Here is a 21146-nt window from a genome sequence, read left to right as displayed (position 1 = left end):
ATGAAGTTTTAAGGTGCGCGAGCTCAGCCAGCTGCCTCCCCGCCCGCCCGCTTTCTCCATCTGAAGTTTCACGTCACGCACTCGTTGAGCCCTCCCGTCTTTGGCCAGAACGCGGAGGTTTCTGTTTTCTAACCACCTTATTTGATGACTTTGGCTTTACGTATTTCAGCTCTTATTCTAGTGGCTGTAAAAACTGTCATCAGCTGCAGTGGGCTGGCGAATTGTGTACTGGGGAGGTAAAGAGGACAAGCGCTCTTCTTCTTAGACCGAGGACTCCCATTTGCCGTCGCCGGTCCCAGTGGCACACCGCACAGGTAATGACGACCAAGTCCGAAACGTGTATGCATGCAGTGCGCGTTCTTCTTTAGGTGTTATCGCCGATATTTAATTACATTCTGCTTTGAACTATTTTTTTTTTTTGGTTTTATGTCGTATACGATGAAGTTTAGGGAGCACGGTGGCGCAGTTGTCAGCGCTCTCGTCTCAGGGTTTCCACGTTCCTGCTGCAAATCCACGCCCTTTGGCTGTCCGTGTGGCTTTTTCTCGCGGTACCCCAAATTTTGTACGTTGGCCCCCCCGTAATGGCCTGGGGCCACCATCAGAGTAGACATCCAGCCCAGCACTGGCCGACTCGAGCCTCCATCAGGTTTAAACTGGTTTGTCGATCCTGTGCTGCGTCACCTTGCACTCCGATCCCAGAGTTTTGTCTTTCCTTCTACTTTAAAACCTGGCGGGTTGCTACTTTCCAGGAAGTGCCAGGAGAAGGAGTTCAATGGCTTTGCCAGTCTCAATATCCGTCTATCCCCCCATTAGAGAACATATTTCTGCTTTTACGGTTTTCTTTTTCTTGTTCAGCTCTTCTGAGACATGAGCCGCTAGTCAGGTTTTGCGGGTTCTGCACACAGCATGGCGCACCCCTTAAACGGACACTGGCATGTGGTGCCGGAGAGTGGCAATGTGCAGACGTGCAAGTAAGAATTCCATCCAGGGCTACAGGGGATGAGTTGGGAGGAAAGATTAAAAGAGCTGAGCCTTTAAAGGAGATGAAGAGGAGACCTGACTGAAAATGATGAAGGGAATTAGTGCAGTGGATCGAGACGGTGACTTTAAACTGAGTTCATCAAGAACACGGGGACACAGCTTTTACTCCACACGTGACGATAATAATAATAATAATGCCATCAACACCCACTGGTGGATTTTAAGGGGTTGCCCATCGCCCCCAAACAAATGAAATCAGTTACTAAAGTAAATCGTAAAAAAAAAAAGTATTGTTTTCCTGAATGTTTTTTTAAGACCACCACAACCATACATATGTTAATAATCAACAAATATATGGCATGATACAAATTTTTTATTATTATTATTATTATTATCCCTTTTTAACTCTTTGTTGCCCTGTCTTTCTCTATTTGAATTCTTAGGTTGTCTTTTTTTCCTGCCTTCTTTTTTTTTTTCTAGTTTGACTCATTTGTTGTACGAGTTCGACTTGATTATTTGCAATGTTGTTTACTTTAAATAAAATTAATACTTAAAAAAAAAAAAAAAGCTGACAGATTGTGAGTTTCAGGTGCTTCCCATGTGGGTTGTTTCGATTTCCTCCCACAGTCTAAATCAGGGGTGTTGAGCTCCGATCCTGGAGGGCCGCAGTGGCGGCAGGTTTTCATTCTCACCCTTTTCCTAATCAGTTTTCACTGCTAATTAACACCTTTTCCCTTTATCTTAATAGCCCTGTTTTTATGGATTCAGTCCTCTCAATTGCTTTGATTCTTCAATAAATGAGAGCCAAACAGAAATGAGCCGTGAAACGAGCCGACAGATGAGCAGCTAAACTGGGATTTCAAACTCCAACCAATCTCTTAATGAGAAGCCGATTCCTGCTGTTAATTAAACTCGTTACTTAATTCCATGGCTTGTTGCTGCTCTCATTCTGCCACAGCAGACATTTCCAAAAGTGTTGATTTTTCTGATTTTTCTAAGAGCACCGTCAAAATGTTTTGGTGACCTGAAAGATCAGCCTTACTGAGACCTTCACCTTTCTTTATTTTCAGATGGGCACAGGTGAGCTGGTCATGTGGCGGCTCGTATTATGTCTCAGTTTTGTTTGGCTGTTAATTAATGAAAAAGAGACAACTAAGGGGCCTGAGTCAAGTTAATTACAATTAAGAGAAAAGAATCTAATTAGCAGCAAAAACAGGTCACTGATGAAGAAGATGCTTAGGATGAAAACCTGCAGCCACTGCGGCCCTCCAGGCCCAGAGTTCGACAGCTGTGGTCTAAAGTCATGGCGGTTCGGTGAACCTTTCCGATGTGTGTTCTTGTGTGTGAGTTCACTCTGCAATGCGCGTCCCGGGGATATCCTGCTAGTGCTGAAGCAGGGCTCTGAGTTTGACTTTGATATCAATACCTGCTTTCGGACCCCATTACCGGTACCACAACGGTTCTCCACTAAATACTTGGTAACTCCAACACACCCCATTTTACTTCAGCCTCCCTGGTGTACCGCGCGCCATTACGCCACACTGTGCACCGTCCGCGGGATTCAGAGGAATGTCGGCGTTTACTACCCGTATCGAAAATGACAAAATGCTGGTAACGTGCCATATTAGAAGTTGAGTTTTTGGGTACTTTGACAGGAAGCCTAGAACTTCCTTGTGCCCATCACCGGGTGGGATGGGCTCAGCTGCCTCATGAGCCTGCCCTGGTAAGCGGGTGTAAAAAAATGGAGGGATCAACATATGATCGATTATCTGTCCTGCCCACAGCAACTCTCTGTCCTGAACGTCGCCTACCCCTAAAACAGACAGAAACACTCCGTAACATTTGAATTTGATTCATGACGGCTGATCATTGATGTGAGGTAGAATACCGAGAGGGGGCTGAGTGGTCTCGGGGCCTTTGAACCCCTGCAGATTTTATTTTTTCTCTCCAGCTGTCTGGAGTTTTTTTTTGTTTTTTCTGTCCTCCCTGGCCATCGGACCTTACTCTTATTCAATGTTAATTAGTGTTGTCTTATTCTAATTCTTACTTTGTCTTTTATTTCTCTTTTCTTCATCATGTAAAGCAATTTGAGCTACATTATCTGTATGAAAATGTGCTATAGAAATAAATGTTGTTGTATTTATGGCTTCATATTTAGTATTTATGCCTTTTTAAAATTGTGTATTTTGTCAACAAAATTTTCCACTTCTACATGTCTGATAGTCATTCCTGTCAGCAAACCGATCCTCAGCAGTCAGTACACTCAGCTGAAATGGTGCTGTGGCACGTCGATCTGAGCGAATCTCAGTCACACACACCACGCTCACCCCGTTATAAAATATTTACAGAACAAAACGTTAGAACAATCTGGACGAGAGCAGGCCATCAACACAGCTCGCCAGTCCCATCCACGTAATTCGTCCAAATTAACATCAAGTGGACTTTTGAGGGTCCGTAAAGTCCTCCTGTCCACCACACTACTTGGTCACCTTATTATGTGTGAAGAAAAACTTCCTAATGTTTGTGTGAAATTTACCCCTTCACAAGTTTCCAACTGTGTCCCCGTGTTCTTGATGAACTCATTTTAAAGTCACCGTCTCGATCCGCTGGACTAATTCCCTTCATCATTTTCAGTCAGGTCTCCTCTTCATCTCTTTAAAGGCTCAGCTCTTTTAATCTTCCCTCCTAACTCATCCTCTGTAGCCCTCGACTCAGCCTAGTCGCTCTTCTATGGCCCTTTTCTAGTGCTGCTCTGTCCTTTTTGTAGCCTGGAGACCCAAACTGCACCCAGGACTCCAGATGAGGCCTCACCAGTGTGTTATAAAGCTTGAGCAGAACCTCCTGTGACTTGTACTCCACACATCAAGGCGCTATATAACCTGACATTCTGTTAGCTTCTTAATGGCTTCTGTCTGGCAGTTGAGAGTGTCGAGTCCTCTACGACTTCTAAATCCTTCTTATAAGGTGGACTTGTGTATTCTGATTAGAACAATCGAGACGAGAACAGGCCATTCAGCCCAACAAAGCTCGCCAGTCGTATCTGCTTAATTCTCCTAAAATAACATCAAGTCGAGTTTTGAAAGTTCCTAAAGTCCTCCTGTCCACCACACTACTTGGTCACTTATTCCAGGTGTCTGTGGTTCTCTGTGTGAAGAAAAACATCCTAATGTTTGTGTGAAATTTCCCCTTCACAAGTTTCCAACTGTGTCCCCGTGTTCTTGATGAACTCATTTTAAAGTCACCGTCTCGATCCACTGGACTAATTCCCTTCATCATTTTCAGTCAGGTCTCCTCTTAATCTCCTTTAAAGGCTCAGCTCTTTTAATCTTCCCTCCTAAGTCATCCCCTGTAGCCCTGGACTCAGTCTAGTCGCTCTTCTCTGGACCTTTTCCAGTGCTGCTATGTCCTTTTTGTAGCCTGGAGACCCAAACTGCATCCAGTACTCCAGATGAGGCCTCACCAGTGTGTTATAAAGCTTGAGCAGAACCTCCTGTGACTTGTACTCCACTATATAACCTGACATTCTGTTAGCTTCTTAATGGCTTCTGTCTGGTAGTTGAGAGTGTCGAGTCCTCTACGACTCCTAAATCCTTCTTATAAGGTGAACTTGTGTATTCTGATTAGAACAATCGAGACGAGAACAGGCCATTCAGCCCAACAAAGCTCGCCAGTCGTATCTGCTTAATTCTCCTAAAATAACATCAAGTCGAGTTTTGAGGGTCTCTAAAGTCCTCCTGTCCACCACACTACTTGGTCACTTATTCCAGGTGTCTGTGGTTCTCGGTGTGAAGAAAAACTTCCTAAGGTTTGTGTGAAATTTCCCCTTCCCAAGTTTCCAACTGTGTCCCCATGTTCTTGATGAACTCATTTTAAAGTCACCGTCTCGATCCGCTGGACTAATTCCCTTCATCATTTTCAGTCAGGTCTCCTCTTCATCTCTTTAAAGGCTCAGCTCTTTTAATCTTTCCTCCTAACTCATCCTCTGTAGTCCTGGACTCAGCCTTGTCACTCTTCTTTGGACCTTCTCTAGTGCTGCTCTGTCTTTTTTATAACCTGGAGAGCCAAACTGCACACGGTACAAAAACGTGACATCAGCCTCTTTGGTGAAGCAAATAAACAAAGGGAGGCGCAACATCCTTCTATTCAGTTAAGCCACCGAACATATCGGAATGTACATCACGCATACATTTTCAAACTTATTTTGCCAAATTTACAACATAAACCAACTTAAAAAAGCAACATTTTCTGTCATTTAAATACCGCTAGCGGTATTTGTGTACAAACTTCTCAACGTGTTAACGTAACTGAGACTTCATATTAAATCCAAGTTCTGTTATTTGGCATGGAGTTTGATGACAATGTGTAGCAGGACAGAAAATCCACTTATCTGTTATGGTTCATTTGCCCCCCTACCCTCTTAATCCTCCCCATGCTCCCACCACCACTTATGTAGGACCCTTTGCCACTCCCCAGATTTTTGCTCCATTATACCGTATTATAACAGTCTTTGGGTGGGAGACTGTGGCAGTAATGATGCCAAGATGGCAGTGATCTGATCTGAAAAACTCTATGGAGAGTAAGAGCCGACTAAGTTCATCGTCTTCAGAGAAGAGCAAGTAGGCCGAGTACAGGACTGCAGGTAGGGCCGAGCGGATATGGCCTGTAAATAATTCTGAGTAATAAATTTCTCACATTACACAATATATTGTACAATCTCGATATTTTGAAATCTCCTCTAAAGCATTTCCTAAACGCTCCATTTAACCCTTTCATTCACACGATCACACCGACACGATGATTCTGGTAGTCCCTGCAGGCGGCAACATTGCGTCTGCATTAACTTCTTTTTCTTTATATTCGTTAGTTGGTTTCTTTTGGAATAATTTTAAACTAGATTGTTTAACAAAATTTTGAAAAGCGACAAGATGCCTGGGGAGTGGAGAAGAAGTATATTAGTGCCAGTTTTCGAGAATAAGGGAGATGTGCAGAGCAGCAAAACGGTTTCCTCCCAGGGAAGAGTACCACTGATGTGATGTTTGCTTGAAGAGCGTTGATGGAGAAGCATGGAGAAGGTCAGAAGGACTTGCATTGTTTGCTTGTAGATTTCGAGAAAGCGTATGCCAGGGTGCCAAGAGAGGAGTTATGATACCGTATGAGGAAAGTCAGTGAATGTAGTGCAGGATATGTATGAGGACAGTGTGAGTGCCGTGAGGTGTGCAGTACGAGTGACAGCCTGGTTCAAGGTGAGAGTGGGATGACAACAAGGATTGGCTCCGAGGCCTTTCCTGTTTGCAGTGGTAATGGACAGGTTGGCAGATGAGGTCAGGCAGGAGTCTCCATTGACTCTGATGTTTGTGCAGATCTGTAGTGAGAGTAGACAGCAGGTTGAGGAGACCCTGGAGAGGTGGAGATACTCAATGGAGAGAAGAAGAATGAGAGTCAGTAGGAGTAAGATGGAGTCCATGTGCGTGAATGAGAGGGAAGGTGGTGGAAGGGTCTGACTGCAAGGGGCAGAAGTGGTGAAGGAAGACAAATTTAAATACAAAACCTGAGACAAACAAACTGTAATCGCCTTTACTTCACTATTGGCACGTAGACTTATCTTGCTAAACTGGAAGAATCCTAACTCCCGCTATTGGTCCAAGAGATTATGATATGCTAATGCCCACCTGAGATAGTAACCACGGAGCACACGGCCTTTTTTTTTCTATATGGGTGCGGCAATGCACTGTATCAGCGTGTGCTCCTAACCCCTCTCTCTCTGTCTCTATTGTGCCTACATGACCACACGGTAATACCTGAACTATTCCGAAGCGACGTTTGCACTGTTTTGTGTTTTCTGTATCTCAGAGAAAACACCCACGCTATTCCACACATTACAGTCAGCTGCTTTCCTCTTCTACATCACACCTGCAGATACTTTTATCTTGTCCACCCATCTTTGATTAGGATGACACATCGGTCATTTCTTGAAGGAAATCCACTTTAAGATGCCTGCCAACGTGACCACACGGTAACACCCGAACTATTCCGAAGTGACGATTGCACTAATTTGTGTTTTTTTGTATCTCACACCCTCATACGCCTTTATCGTAAGAGCATTGCTTATCTACGATGGAGCGTTTGATCAGAAGAAAGTAAGAAGCTGGTTTTAAATTAAACATCGTTGAAGTTGCGAAAAAAATTGGTAACTGCGCTGCTGCGACAAAGTTCAATGTGTCTGAGAAAGTGATGCAAGATTGGAGGAGGGAAGAAGATATTAAAAAAATTAAACAAAACTAAGCGTCGCAGTTTTGAATGGGCGTTTAAGTCGGGGTCTGATTTTATGATCGATTTTTCAGGTTTCAAGACCCGACTTATACGTGAGTATATACGGTAGTATTTACTCAAACCCAGTAATTATACATTACAAAACAACATACATGGGCGGCATGGTGGCGCAGTGGTAGCGCTGCTGCCTCGCAGTTAGGGGACCCGGGTTCGCTTCCCGGGTCCTCCCTGCGTGGAGTTTGCATGTTCTCCCCGTGTCTGCATGGGTTTCCTCCCACGATCCAAAGACATGCAGGTTAGGTGGATTGGCGATTCTAAATTGGCCCTAGTGTGTGCTTGGTGTGTGGGTGTGTTTGTGTGTGTCCTGCGGTGGGTTGGCACCCTGCCCAGGATTTTTTCCTGCCCTGTGTTGGCTGGGATTGGCTCCGGCAGACCCCCGTGACCCTATTTGGATTCAGCGGGTTAGAAGATGGATGGAAAACAACATACATTTTTGTTTGTGATGACAGGTCCATTCACTGTGACAAACCACTCGGCAGAATAATAACAATCACATCACGTGACATTAATATGATAATAAGCCAGAATTTTATAACAACAGATCAATACTGTATAATAAGCTAATCACTTACAGTCCTGTAGTTTTCATCTTCTTCCATATCTTTCTGTCCTCGTCATCTTGTTCTGTTACACCCATCACCTGCATGTCCTCTCTCACCACATCCATAAACCTCCTCTTAGATCTTCCTCTTTTCCTCTTACCTTACAGCTCTATCCTTAACATCCTTCTCCCAATATACCCAGCATCTCTCCTCTGCACATGTCCAAACCAACGCAATCTCACCTCTCTGACTTTGTCTCCCAACCGTCCAACTTGAGCTGACCCTCTAATGTCCTCATTTCTAATCCTGTCCATCCTCATCACACCCAATGCAAATCTTAACATCTTTAACTCTGCCACCTCCAGCTCTGTCTCCTGCTTTCTGGTCAGTGCCACCGTCTCCAACCCATATAACATAGCTGGTCTCACTACTGTCCTGAGGAGACCTGACTGAAGTGTTTAAAATTATGAGAGGAATTAGTCCAGTGGATCATGACGGTGACTTTAAAATGAGTTCATCAAGAACACGGGGACACAGCTGGAAACTTCACACAAACGTCTGAAAGTGTTTCTTTGTGCAAAAAACCGTAGAGACCTGCAATAAATGATCAGGCAGTGCTGTGGAGAGCAGATTCTTACTTCATACCTCCCAGAGACATGTGACTGCAGTAAAATACCAACATCTATCTAACCCGCTATATCCCAACTACAGGGTCATAGGGGTCTGCTGGAGCCAATCCCAGCCAACACAGGGCGCAAGGCAGGAAACAAATCCCAGGCAGGTTGGCAGCCACCGCAGGGCGCACACACACTCACCCACACACCAAGCACACACTATGGACAATTTTGAAGATGGTGCCGACTGGTGTGGCTGGCCGTCTGCTCGTCTCTCTAGTCTATGTTTTAACTTTGTTTTTATGGTTTAGTCCCAACGGTCACTGTCCTATGATCGTGAGTCTTTACTAAACATATTTTCTGGCTTACTTGGGACAATTTAGGATCGCCAATGCACCTAACCTGCATGTCTTTGGACTGTGGGAGGAAACCCAAGCAGACACGGGGAGAACATGCAAACACAGGGAGGACCAAAATACCAATAACAGATGACAAATACAACACCAGCAGCCATACTACCTGCACTTCAGAAGAGGGCATCCTCCTGAAGGTGACATGTTCAGGCCCAGACAGTACTTGGATGGGAGAGCGGCCAGGAAAAGCTTGCATTGCTGCTAGAAGAGATGTTGGTGAGGCCAGCAGGGGATGCTTACCTTGTGATCTGAACGTGGATCCCAGTGCAGTGATGGTGGACACTGTGCTGTAAATATGGTGCCATCCTTTGAGGTCCTGACTGTCTTGTGGCCATTAAAGATCCCTGGCCATCCTTCATAAAGAGGAGGGCCCAATGTCCTGGCTGAATTGCTCTCCAAGGCCTGGTCATTCTGGCCCCCTAATCCTCCTCTGCCTCAAATTGGTTATTTATCTCTCCCACCCCTTCACCACCTAACAGCTAATGTGCGGTGAGCGTACTGGCACAAAATGGCTGCCGTCGCATCATCCTGGTGGATGCTACACATCAGTGGTGGCTGAAGTGGCTCCCCACTCACTAAAAGAGCTATATAAATGTGAAGAGTTTTTTATTTTTCTTGCATTAAATGGAAACTACACATACTGAATAGCAATGTAAGATACAAGAACACCGCTCTGTGAGTAGCCTGATGACCAAAACTGTCCCCACATCCTAAAAAGTAGCTCTGCAGGAGCAATGCACTCTCTACTAATATATCTTTTTGTTCTTTATTTCGCCTTATACAGTTTCTCGTATTAGGAATTTGTTAGCTTTCACATACCCTTGGGGTCAGCCATTGTGCAGCACCCCTGGAGCAAATGAAGGTTAAGGGCCTTGCTCAAGGGCCCAGCAGAGTAGGACCTCTGTTGGTAGTGGCGGAGATTCGAACCTGCAACCTTCAGAATACCAGCGCAGATCCTTAGCCTCAGAGCCACCACTAATATTGTTGATGGTTGTGCCTCTTTATGTGATATTTATTTAAATTTATTGTCATATCGGTCCTTATGTATGTTTGTGTGTTCGCCCTGCGATGGACTGGTGTCCTGTCCAGGGGTCGTTCCTACCTTGCACCCTACATTTGTTGAAATTGGCTTCAGCTCCCTCGCAATCTTCCTCATGAAGAAGCGGGTTTAGAAGATGGATGGAATTTATTATATCAGCCCCTGTCAGAGAACTGACAAAATACCAAAAAAATAAAAAATGAAGACAATTGCAAATAATAATAATAATAAAGGAGTAGTAAGCTAACTAGAGTTACAGTAGATGGGGTTATCGGGGGCACCTGAGCACACTTACTGTATGAAGTTCTTATGATGCAGCGAAGTGACTCGTGTCACGCGGCTCTGGGTGAAGGCGACTCCACACATTCCAGTCAGCTGCTTGCCTCTTCTACATCACACCTGCAGATACTTTTATCTTGTCCACCCATCTTCCATTTGGATGACTCATTGATCATTTCTTAAGAGAAACCCACTTTAAGATGCCTTCTGTCCATTTTGTATCTTTTCTTCTGACTACTGTATATGACCAGCCCATCTTCATTTTATCTTCCTTACTGTCTTGATATCTACAGACTTTGTTTTGGACCTGATCCATTCATCCATTCGTAATTCCAAGCATGAATATTTCCATTGCTTTTTAAGTGACTACAGTATTAACATTCCAGTAGCTTCAGCATTCAGGATCCATGTTTTGAAAACAAAGTTTAGTTTACTGAGTCCAAGCCGATTCACATCTCCTGTTGATCGCAGCAGTCATTTTTCCAGTTGTAGATTTCAGCTGATTCAAATAAACAATTATATATAAAAACAACACGAGAGTATCATTGTTGTATTCTCCTGATTAAGACAAATATTATATATATATATATATATATATATATATATATATATATATATATATATATATAGACGATACTACTGAAAACATGTTGAAACATTGTGTGATTCCACTACTCTTTATAATATATATATATATATATATATACACATTGTGACGGATGGCCGGGACGACCCTGCAGCATATGTTGCAGGGGAGGAAGCATAGGAAAGAGAATATCTCTCCCTGGACACCAGATGGCGGCCTCCCTGGGATGCAGCAGTGCCTTGGACTCCTGCAGGGCTTCATGGGAGTTGGAGTTTGGTGCAGTCCTATTGCGTTCTGCAGGCGCCACCAGAGGGTGCTGCAACGGAAGCTGCTGGCCCCTTTTGGGCACTGGTTTCGCCACACCCGGAAGTGCAATGTCGGCAATCAAGCACCCGGAGCACCTCCATGTGCCCAGTAAAAGGAGCCAGCGACCACCACTCAGAGACCAGAGTCGGGAAGAGGAGGATGAGGTCGCCTGGGAGGAGTGGTGGTGCAAAGGAAGAGTGTTTTGGTGTGTTTGTTGGTGTTTTCGGACTGTGTTGTGCCTGTGGGGATTATGGAGAAGACATGCCCGACAGGTGAAGAAAAAATAAAAGATCTCTTGGTTTTATATATATATATATATATATATATATATATATATATATATATATATATATATATATATATATATATATATATATATATATATATATATAATATATATATATGGTTCAAATAGTACATGTGTTGCGTACTCTTTGCATTATTTGACAGTAAAACTATTTCAACCATTCTATGATCTGCTTCTCGCAACTGAAAGAGGGCACTGTGGCGGATGTTAGCCGACTTGCTGACCAACCACAAGCGTTACCTGGTAGGTAACCACCCATACAATCAGATTGTGATTCAGACTACGAATGCATTGAATATATATATATATATATAAAATACGCTACCGTGGCTGTCCGTTTGTCAGTCTAGGATTTTAAATGACCTGTAGCTCTCAAACCATTTGACGTATTGACCTGAAATTTGGTACACATATACTACGTGACGTCTACTGTTCGCTTTGAAGGTGATGATTGACCTGCAAGGTGATTCCTCTTTTTATTCTTATTTTATTGTAGAACTCTCTGCAACTCTCGGCAGCGGGTCACTTCCCCTACTTCTTCATATCTTAAATCATTCTTGAGGCAGATTGAAGACTTAAGTGCCAGCTAAAGGAAAAATGTACCAAGTAATTGCAGCACAAACACTGAATTAATCAGTTTTAACATGAAAAGATGCCAACGGAAGAACAGAAGAAGCGGGCCACTAGGGTGGAGAAAAGAAGAGCTGCTAAGGAAGCAGCAAGTGCATCAACCCCTGAGCAAACGAATGATAAACGTACAGAGAAAAAGAGTACGAAAAGTAGGAATGATCAAGTCAGGTGTATTCACGGCATGTTATCGTGCTGTCCGCCATTAGTGGTACTTATATTATATATACAGTATATATATACATATATATATATACACACACATATATATACATATATACAGCATGTCCCAAAAGTCACTATACACTTTTAATACATTTCTAAAATTTTCTAAAAATTATTAATATTTCTAGCATCAACAAAGGAGTCGTTGCAGTTTTACTTGCTAGGCTTGCCATCGCGTTCCAGCGCCATGAAGACTAGTTGTATACCTCCACATGAGCTCCTCCATTTTTGACATCTTTCAGCCACCTTCGGATGCGAACCTCTCCGATGTTTTGCAGCATCTCTTCTGCAGGTCGTGTGGATTCTTTCCTCAAGCTGTGAGAGGTTGTGGGGCTTAGTGGCATACATCTTGCTTTTGATATAGCCCCACAAAAAAAGAATTTTCACGTGATTTTGTGTTTTTTTCACGTATATTTGAATTGAATTATATTATTTATAAATACAAATATACATATATATATATATACTGTACACACAGTATATATATATATATATATATATATATATATATATATATATATATATATATATATATAAAGACAGAGAGAGTGTAGAGTGTAGTTTGTTCAGACTTTTAAGAAGGACTAAGTCAGTGCCAGGAGTTACAGGTCTGCACTTAATACCTGTAAGCAGGGCTACTTTATTTAGAAACACAGTAATAATCTGTAAATAAAACAAGCAGTTTATATGAAAGATTTAATTTAAATAATCACTTTTATTCTTTAATTGCAAGAGCACTGTATACTTTGAATATCAACATAAATATACTAATTTCAAGTACCTGTAAAAATACCACTCTTAATTTCACATAGAAAAAATATACAGATTTAAATATCTGTTGTTATTTACATGAAATTTGGTAATATAAAATATCTAAAATATACATTCAGCTTCAAAGTAGATTTCAAATTCAACAGTAAAATATGTGCTAAATTTAAATATTCAGGCTGTTCTTAATATCACTAGTACATCTTTGCCTGCTGCCTGCCCCCATAGTTTATAAGTTTTTGATTTATGTATTTATTTATTTTTTATATAATCACATGTAGCCCTTCTTGTGGTAACTTAAACTACACAATAAAAATGTATAAAAAACATTCTGTTCTTTGCAAGTGACAATCGTGTGTAAATCTTTGTGTGTAACAAAAATGAATATCCTTTACAAAATATGACTGATATGACTCCTCTTTCGATCATGGCAATTCCTAATAATATTTAATATCACAAAACAGCCTTGTTATGTTTTTATGTTACAAAAAAGAAAAAGACTTTCTAAATATCTTACCTTAAAAACCCAATTTAGTTATTTTAAAAAAATATTCACGAGAAACCTTAGTTGTTTGTCTACACAGGGTCACATTTCATGTAGAAAGCTGTAGATTATAAGAAAAGCACACATTTCATGGATTTTGTAACCTTTACCTGAGATATCTACAGTAAAATTATGTGAATTTTGCCCTGGGATTAATGAAGTATCTATCTATCTATTATATAGTGCCTTTCATCTATCTATCTATCTATTAGTTAGTGCCTTTCATCTATCTATCTATCTATCTATTATATAGTGCCTTTCCTATCTATCTATTCTTGGTTCTTTTGGCAGATTTAGAAAAATACGTTTTCAATGCTTTACAACAATTTTTGACAATATACACTATGGCATAGATTTCATGAATTTTAAATGGTATGTATGCCCTACATCAGTGGTGGGCAAAGTCAGTCCTGGAGGGCCGCAGTGGCTGCAGGTTTTTGTTCCAACCCAGTTGCTTAGTTTAAAAAAAAAAATCCTTGTCAATTATTTCATTTCAGGGCTTGTTAGTTGCTTTAACGCTGCCCTGTCAGGTCATTCTTATATCCTAGATTTTTTGTCCTTTCTAAGGATATCATCCAAATGATTTGAAGTCTAAAACAGATGAGTAATTCTCAGTCATTCACTTTTTTCTCTCCATTTTCATTCCAAGTATTTAATTAAACCAATTAGTGCACAATAAACACACACGGGTGTAAATGGAAACCAGCTAAATGGAGAAATGCTGAATTTCTTTTGTCATTTGCATCTGATTGCTAATAAGGGGTAATTAAAAACCAAGACTACAGCTGTTTAAGACTAAAATAAGCAATAAGGGTTCAAAATCTTAACGAGCGCGACAACTAAAGTGAAGCAGAAGTGTCACTTGAGCAATAAGGACTTCTTATGAAGCAAACGGGTTGGAACAAGAACCCTCAGCCACTGCGGCCCTCCAGGAACGACTTTGCCCAGCCCTGCCCTACATGAAATAATATGAATTAAAGGACACCTGCTGACTTGTGGCAGAAAATGTATAAAAGAAGAAAACAGAAGAATTAGCATTATTACTTCACTTTGTTCATATTTGGTCACAAGTTTGCAGCCAGATCTCCATGTAAACCTTGTAAAGGTTTTTTGTTGTAATCTCTATATAACAATGCTATGGACATTTTGTATTTGGACTCTAAACTGGTAGTTTACGTTACAACTTAGTTATAAAAAGCAGACCTCCTTGAGTGGTTTATAAATCACGTGCCCACCTCACCTAACACTCTACGGCAGCAATCCTGTTTGTGTACCTTTTAGGTAAATTCCAGCAATACTTGATACTTCAGAATGTTGAAAGAATAATTCAGAGAAGGAAGGCTTAGTGATTACACAAGAATATTAAGCAAAATGATAATTTTATGGTTTAAAATTATATTAATATAAACTGTATATCTTCATGAATTTAACAGTGCAACCAGTGCACCAAATTCTTTAACTAAACGTGTGGTTTTGCTTTAGACGCTCGCCATGTCACACGTATGTTCTCTTAAAAGCAAGTAGATTAAAAAAAAACAGTGCATTTAAAGTCACAGGCATGTACAATATACAAAAATATTAACTTAATTAACTTAATAACATGTTTTCTTTAACATTTTGAATCAGATTCACATAAATATATCAGACATTAAATTACGGACTCATATAGTGAAACATACTTTTAAATAATGTGCATTCAAATTTTTTGCACATCATTTTTCTTACTGCTTTGAAGTCTTCACTGTAAAAATTCTCTGCTGACCTGAGAAGACAAACCTTCATTTTAAACTTACAAGCAGACACACACAATATTTACAAAGTAAATGTCATATTGCACTTATCCGTCAAATGGCACACTGCAGTCACCAGCTAGCCACACTGCTTTAAGAAATTGTTTTTGGAGAGAATACATATTCCAGTGCAATGATTTAACTATTTTTGGTAGGCAATTTACACGTTTCCTAAAAAAAAAAAATACAAAAATGAATCAGTTTAATTCTTAGCAGTAAATGCACGACCAATACAGATGTTTGGATGCAGTTGTGTTCTAAAAGCTGCGGGAAGATAACGGATGGCACATTAGCTTGCACATTTAGAACTGCTTTATAATTACTATGCCAGCGCCAACTGTTGACCTTAATAAGAATGTTTGATTCATAGTTTGAGAACAGCTGGCGTCTTTCTTTTTTGTTCAGAATAACAAATAGCATAAATGCTTTATGGCTGTAGTCTAGCTGTCAAGCCATGATACAAGTGCCAGGTCAGGTTGGGCAGCATGCACTGGTATAGCTCGTTGCTGCACCCACCACACGACGAAACAGCTCATGATCCCAGTTGGCAAAACAAGCAGACAGGTAGTCCAATCCCACCCCTGGAAATGGCCCTCTCTCTGCTGCAGCCAGAGTTATGTTATGTGGACATCCCTTGGATTGGTCCAGCCATACAGTCCTCAACAATGTGAGCTGGATCACCCTCGGGTAATCACATGGCCGTAGTGCCATAACTGACGCTCCCTCACAATGCAGGTCATGTGCTTCATTTGGGACTCTGTGAGCAACACAAAGTCAAACCAGCGGTACCTAAAGATTCCCCAAAGAGCTGCAGTACCGAAGGAGTCCAGTCTTCATCTCAGGTCACTAGACAGCCATAGCCCATGTCTCAAAGTCATATCGCATATACAAGCATAGATACAAGTGTCCGATGGCGAAAATATCTCAGTATTGTATAGTTGGTCAGCAAATCTGCTTTACTACATTGGTCCTCCTATTTCATCATTTTTTTAGTAGCTAAAATTACAAAAAACAGATTTTTGTGTTCAAAATTCAGTTTTAAAAAAAGACAACTAGTTTGATTAAAACCTGATAAAAGTATTGCAGTTGTTCAGTCTCTTAGGGTTTGTGTACTAACAGCGGTAGCCATTTTCTCTCTTGAAGTTTGGTACAAAGTTCTCATAGATTCCCAAGGCTGCTGTATTTTGATAAATCAGGTCCGAATTTGAAAAGTCCTTTGATCTGATGATGTCCAGGGCACACCGATTTAAAAATACATACTGGTCCTGTAAAAAAAAAAAAAATAAAGCAAGTTAAAGTTTTTATTGGCCAGCAATCAAATCCACCTTGTTGCTTGTTGCTTTATTTATTTGTTTCATTTTCCAATATGTTTTTCACTTTTCACAAATGTACTTGATCTAAACTTTGTGAATTACTAATGACATCGGACGTCATGCCATCAGGTACTGTGTGTCTCCGCTGTACGTTGTATCATACAGTGATGTGTACGCCTTTCTTCTTAAGCTATGCCTGGCCTGACCAGAAAGCAGGAGACACAGCTGGAGGTGGGAGAGTTTAAGATGCTAAGATTTACATTGGGTGTGATGAGGATGGACAGGATTAGAAATGATAGACAGGCAGACAGACAGACACTTTATTAATCCCAAGCTCAGATTCGACTGTTTGGAGACAAAGTCAGAGATCCGAGATTGCGTTGGTTTGGACATGTGCAGAGGAGAAATGCTGGGTATATTGGGAGAAGGATGCTAAGGACAGATCTGCTGGGGAAGATGAGAAGAGGAAGGCCTAAGAGAAGGTTTATGGATGTGGTGAGAGAGGACATGCAGGTGATGGGTGTGAAAGAGCAAGATGGAGAGGATAGAAAGATATGGAAGAAGATGATCTGCTGTGGTGACCCCTAATGGGAGCAGCCAGAAGAAGAAGAGGACTGTATATAGGAATATTACATGTTTGGGCAGAATGTACAGGACATATTTAACACATGCCAACTGAAGTAACGTTTTAAGTGCCTTGAGCATGGGAAAGGCGCTATATAAATAAAATGTATTATTATTATTATTCATGATGTTTTCTGCTACTTCAATGTAATCTCAGAGATGCTGGCGACACAAGCTGAGTTTACACTAGACCAGGCCACCATGGCAGCATTGCAGATCGACTGCGGGCTGACCCTCGACAAAACCATGACCAATACAATCCCGCCAACCAACTCTGCTCTAAAGATCTTTACTCGATTTATTGCAGATGGATAGTGGCTGACCCCAGACGAAACCCTATCCACTGGTCCCACAATCGTGCTTTATTCACAGTGGCAGCATCGCATGTGGATCACTGCCGATCCTGAATGAGCTTCTAAACGTCATGTAAATGTAACAATCATGCTGCTGTGCTTTTCTGAGTGTAGAATGAAAGAAGAGAAACAAATTACCAGGTAATTAAATGAGATCAGGGCTACCAGTTGTTGTCACTGATTATGAATCTTATTGAAACAAAAACCTGAAACCATAGTGGGCCCCAGGACCAATTTTGAGACCCCATAGTCTAAAGAATTAACAAATACCACAATGGAACCAGTTTGTATCCCATTAGTAGCACCAGAAAGCCAATATGAACATTTCAGTTGCATAATTTATTAATTAGTGTGTTTATAATAGTTCTGTTGCACACATTAACTGCTTTATATTTAAACACTAGGGGGGCTACTGCTCGCTTCATTTGCCAACTCCCCCACTCCCACCAGTGCTACCCACCGTTGTGAAGAGGGGGGCTAAACGCACTCCAAGGAGATGCGGTCGCTCCTCAGAAACCCCCTCTTAAACGGGGATACAATGGGAATCAAGTAACAGTTGTTTTTTTTTTTTACCTCCTCTTTGCTCGATCAGCTGCTGGCTTGCTGCTGCTGCTGTCGTGCCACGTGATCTGCTTTTCATGCAGTGCTTTGAACGTTTAAAAGCCTGCACTGCAGCTGTCCTTTTATCTCACTGCCTTGTCTCTCTTGTCCCCCAGACACTCTCAAACACTATGCGATCTCTTTTCGCTGTTCCGTTATTTCACCGAGTATTATTTTCCGTTTATTTGTGCTAATGCGATCTTTACTCTCATTTTTTTGAGACTTTTGAATTTTCCTACTTCCATTATCTCTAACCTGCTCTGCATGTGTATCACAGGGCTTGCTTCCAAAGGTTGTAAGTATGACATGACTTCCATCTCAAAGAAAGTGAAAGTGTCTCTTTGTCTCCCCGTCTCTCTTCCAAAGATCACGTTTCATTGCAGGAAAAAAAGTCTCGTATCGTCACAAGATTTTTTTTATAATAGATAGTACAAAAAAATTTTGACTCCTTTATACTGTGCTTGTTTGAGACAACTTTTCCTCCATTTATGCTTTTGCATATGCAATCAATGTACCAAGTACCTTTTTGTCTTAGTTGTACAGCACTTTGGTCAATGAAAGTTGTTTAAAGGTGGTTGATAAATAAATAAATAAAATACATAAAAAAAATAAAGAAAGCTCCTACCTCGGTTTGTACCATCAGTGGCCTGTGCATTCGAAGTCCATAGACTATTCCATATACATCCGCTATGCCTTCCTTCTCTATCTGAAGGATGAGGTGGTCAAGAGCTATTAATGTTCCTGTGCGCCCGACTCCAGCGCTGAAATTAGAATCAAATATTAGAAAATATCACGTTAGTTTTTACTTACAGTAACCACTGAATACAAAAATTCTACTTTATATTCTCATTGTAGATACTGTGACCTTGGCATAGTGGAAAAAGTTTGTATTAATGACTCTCAGACAGATATGAAAGGCAGTATATAGTGCATAGTGTAAGAGGACCTATATAGCGCCCAACCCGGCACAGATTCACACAGGAAGCACGGGTAAAATAAAATAAACTATTTTTCATCAGCTAGAGGGCACGTCTTCCCCGTAATCCCTCCAGCCACAACGCAGTCCCAAGCACAGTACAAAAGTCACACCAAGCACTCTTCTTCTCTCTTCCACCACCACTCCTCCTCAGCAAGCTTTGTCCTCCTTCCATCCGACTCTGGCCGCCAAGTGGTGGTTGCTGGCTCCCTTATGATTGGGTACCCAGAAGTGCTCCAGGTGCTTGATTGACGACATGCGGCTGCACTTCCGGGTAAGGTGAAACCAGTGCCCGAAAGGGGCCAGCCGCTCTTGCTACAGCACCCCCTGGCAGCACCTGCAGAACCCAATAGGGCTGCACCACACTCCAACTCCCATGAAGCCCTGGGGGAGTCCGAGGCACTGCTGCCATCCTGCCATCTACTGTACAGTCCAGGGGAAGATACTGGATTTCCCACCCTTGTCCCCCTGGCAGATGTGGTGAAGGGGCGTCCCGGCCAGGCATGTGCTCCGGCCATCCGACACAATACATAGAACTGAAAAGTCATAGTAGGTACTGTAGACAGAGCAGATCAATATAAACATACACTACATTACAATAGATTAGATCAACTTGATTAATCCCAAGGGGAAGTTCAGATGCATACATAACAGATCCCTAGATAGATAGACAGTGGCCACTACAGGGAGCTGGGTCCAAAAGATGATGGAAGCTGTCATGTTTCAGAAACAGGCCTTCCATGCCATGTTCCAGATGCCAAGTAGGTGACAGATGTAGCAGTAACTGAAATGAAGGCATGTGTGTGGGTTGCCATACAGAAAGACTTTTGGATGGTCTTAAAAAAAACGTTCTTGAAAACCTTTAGATCATAGTTTGTTAAACTATGGGTCATGACCCAAAATGGGTTACAGGTTGCCACCTATGGTTCACACAGGATCGTGACTTACCATTGTATTCAACGGGAAAGGGTCATGCAAAGTATCTTGTGATGGGTCACTGCGGACAGTTTAAACAGCCGACATTGCTCTCTTATGTCTGTTCTCCAAGGAGGACTCGTTGGAGAAAACCTGCTATGACAGTTGTCATTGATTGGGTCTCATTAAGAAAGGCAAGACTGAGTCGCAAGAAGAAAAAAAATGTAAGAAACAGTGCTTTAGATGATTCATGAATGTTCTAAGAAAACTGTAGTTTTAGAGATGGCAGTACGAAAAGCACTGGCTGGGAATGGCTCCACATTGTTGAGCTGTGTGGGTTAACAGATCAGTCTACTGTTGCATAAAAGTTGGAAACTGCGCCTTGATACTGGTCAACGGGGATGCTGGGTTTGTTTGGATTAACAAGCAATCACGCTATTTGGAAAGCGTATGTCTAGCTAGAGGAACGGAGACAGTTAGAGCTGAATCTTGGATACAGGAGGAACAATGTGGACTCTGTCCTGGTTGTAGAACAGTGAACTGACTTTTCATCCTTGCACACATATCTGAGTGCTGTGCCGACTTTCAAAGAGGTTATAATTGTGCACCCTGTTATATCTTCTGGTAGGAGATACAGAATCATTGGGCTCCGGTACAGTTAATGTTTGTAATTCTGTCCCTGTGTTTGTGAACGGACTGGCATTAAGCAAAAAACATTTTAAGTAGGCACAAGACGCCACCATGGGTGCAACTTGTTTTCTCTCTTTTGTTACTTTTATGGATATCGAGGTGGAGCTGAAGCCTGGAGAGCATTCAATGTGAAAACCTGCAGGCTGTATCTCTGCCGTTTGCGGATGATGTATCATCTTTTTTGCCAAATCCTACTATGACAAAAAGTGGATAATTTCTGAGAGTAATGCTGTCAGAAGGATAGTATAATCCTCCCCTAGAAAAGAGTGGCTTGATCTGTTCAGGTAAGAGGGGAATAGCTGTCCCAAATGGAGTAGTTCAAGT

The 21146-nt window shown here is 41.7% G+C and overlaps 1 protein-coding gene and 1 long non-coding RNA gene across 8 annotated transcripts in view; one reads left to right on the top strand and one right to left on the bottom strand.

Annotated features, from left to right (window-relative positions):
* Positions 1-215: 215 nt before the first annotated feature.
* LOC120515593 overlaps positions 216-21146 on the top strand; it is a 57421-nt gene continuing 36490 nt past the window's right edge. The window contains exon 1 of the long non-coding RNA XR_005630671.1: positions 216-314. This is a non-coding gene — a long non-coding RNA (uncharacterized LOC120515593). The remainder of the gene's footprint in view (positions 315-21146) is intronic.
* Positions 14924-21146, bottom strand: part of LOC120515558 (receptor-type tyrosine-protein phosphatase eta-like) — a 156182-nt gene continuing 149959 nt past the window's right edge. For all 7 annotated transcript variants that reach the window (XM_039736647.1, XM_039736670.1, XM_039736654.1 and 4 more), the window contains 2 exons: positions 18867-19002; positions 14924-16616 (listed from right to left, as the gene is read on the bottom strand). In XM_039736647.1, the coding sequence (XP_039592581.1) occupies positions 16464-16616; positions 18867-19002 (289 nt within the window). In that variant the 3' untranslated portion in view covers positions 14924-16463. The remainder of the gene's footprint in view (positions 16617-18866; positions 19003-21146) is intronic.

Source organism: Polypterus senegalus, chromosome 1 (genome assembly GCF_016835505.1).
Source record: "Polypterus senegalus isolate Bchr_013 chromosome 1, ASM1683550v1, whole genome shotgun sequence".
NCBI lineage: Eukaryota > Metazoa > Chordata > Cladistia > Polypteriformes > Polypteridae > Polypterus > Polypterus senegalus.
Note: the sequence above shows the minus strand (reverse complement) of the source record. Positions and strands in the feature narration are given on the sequence as shown.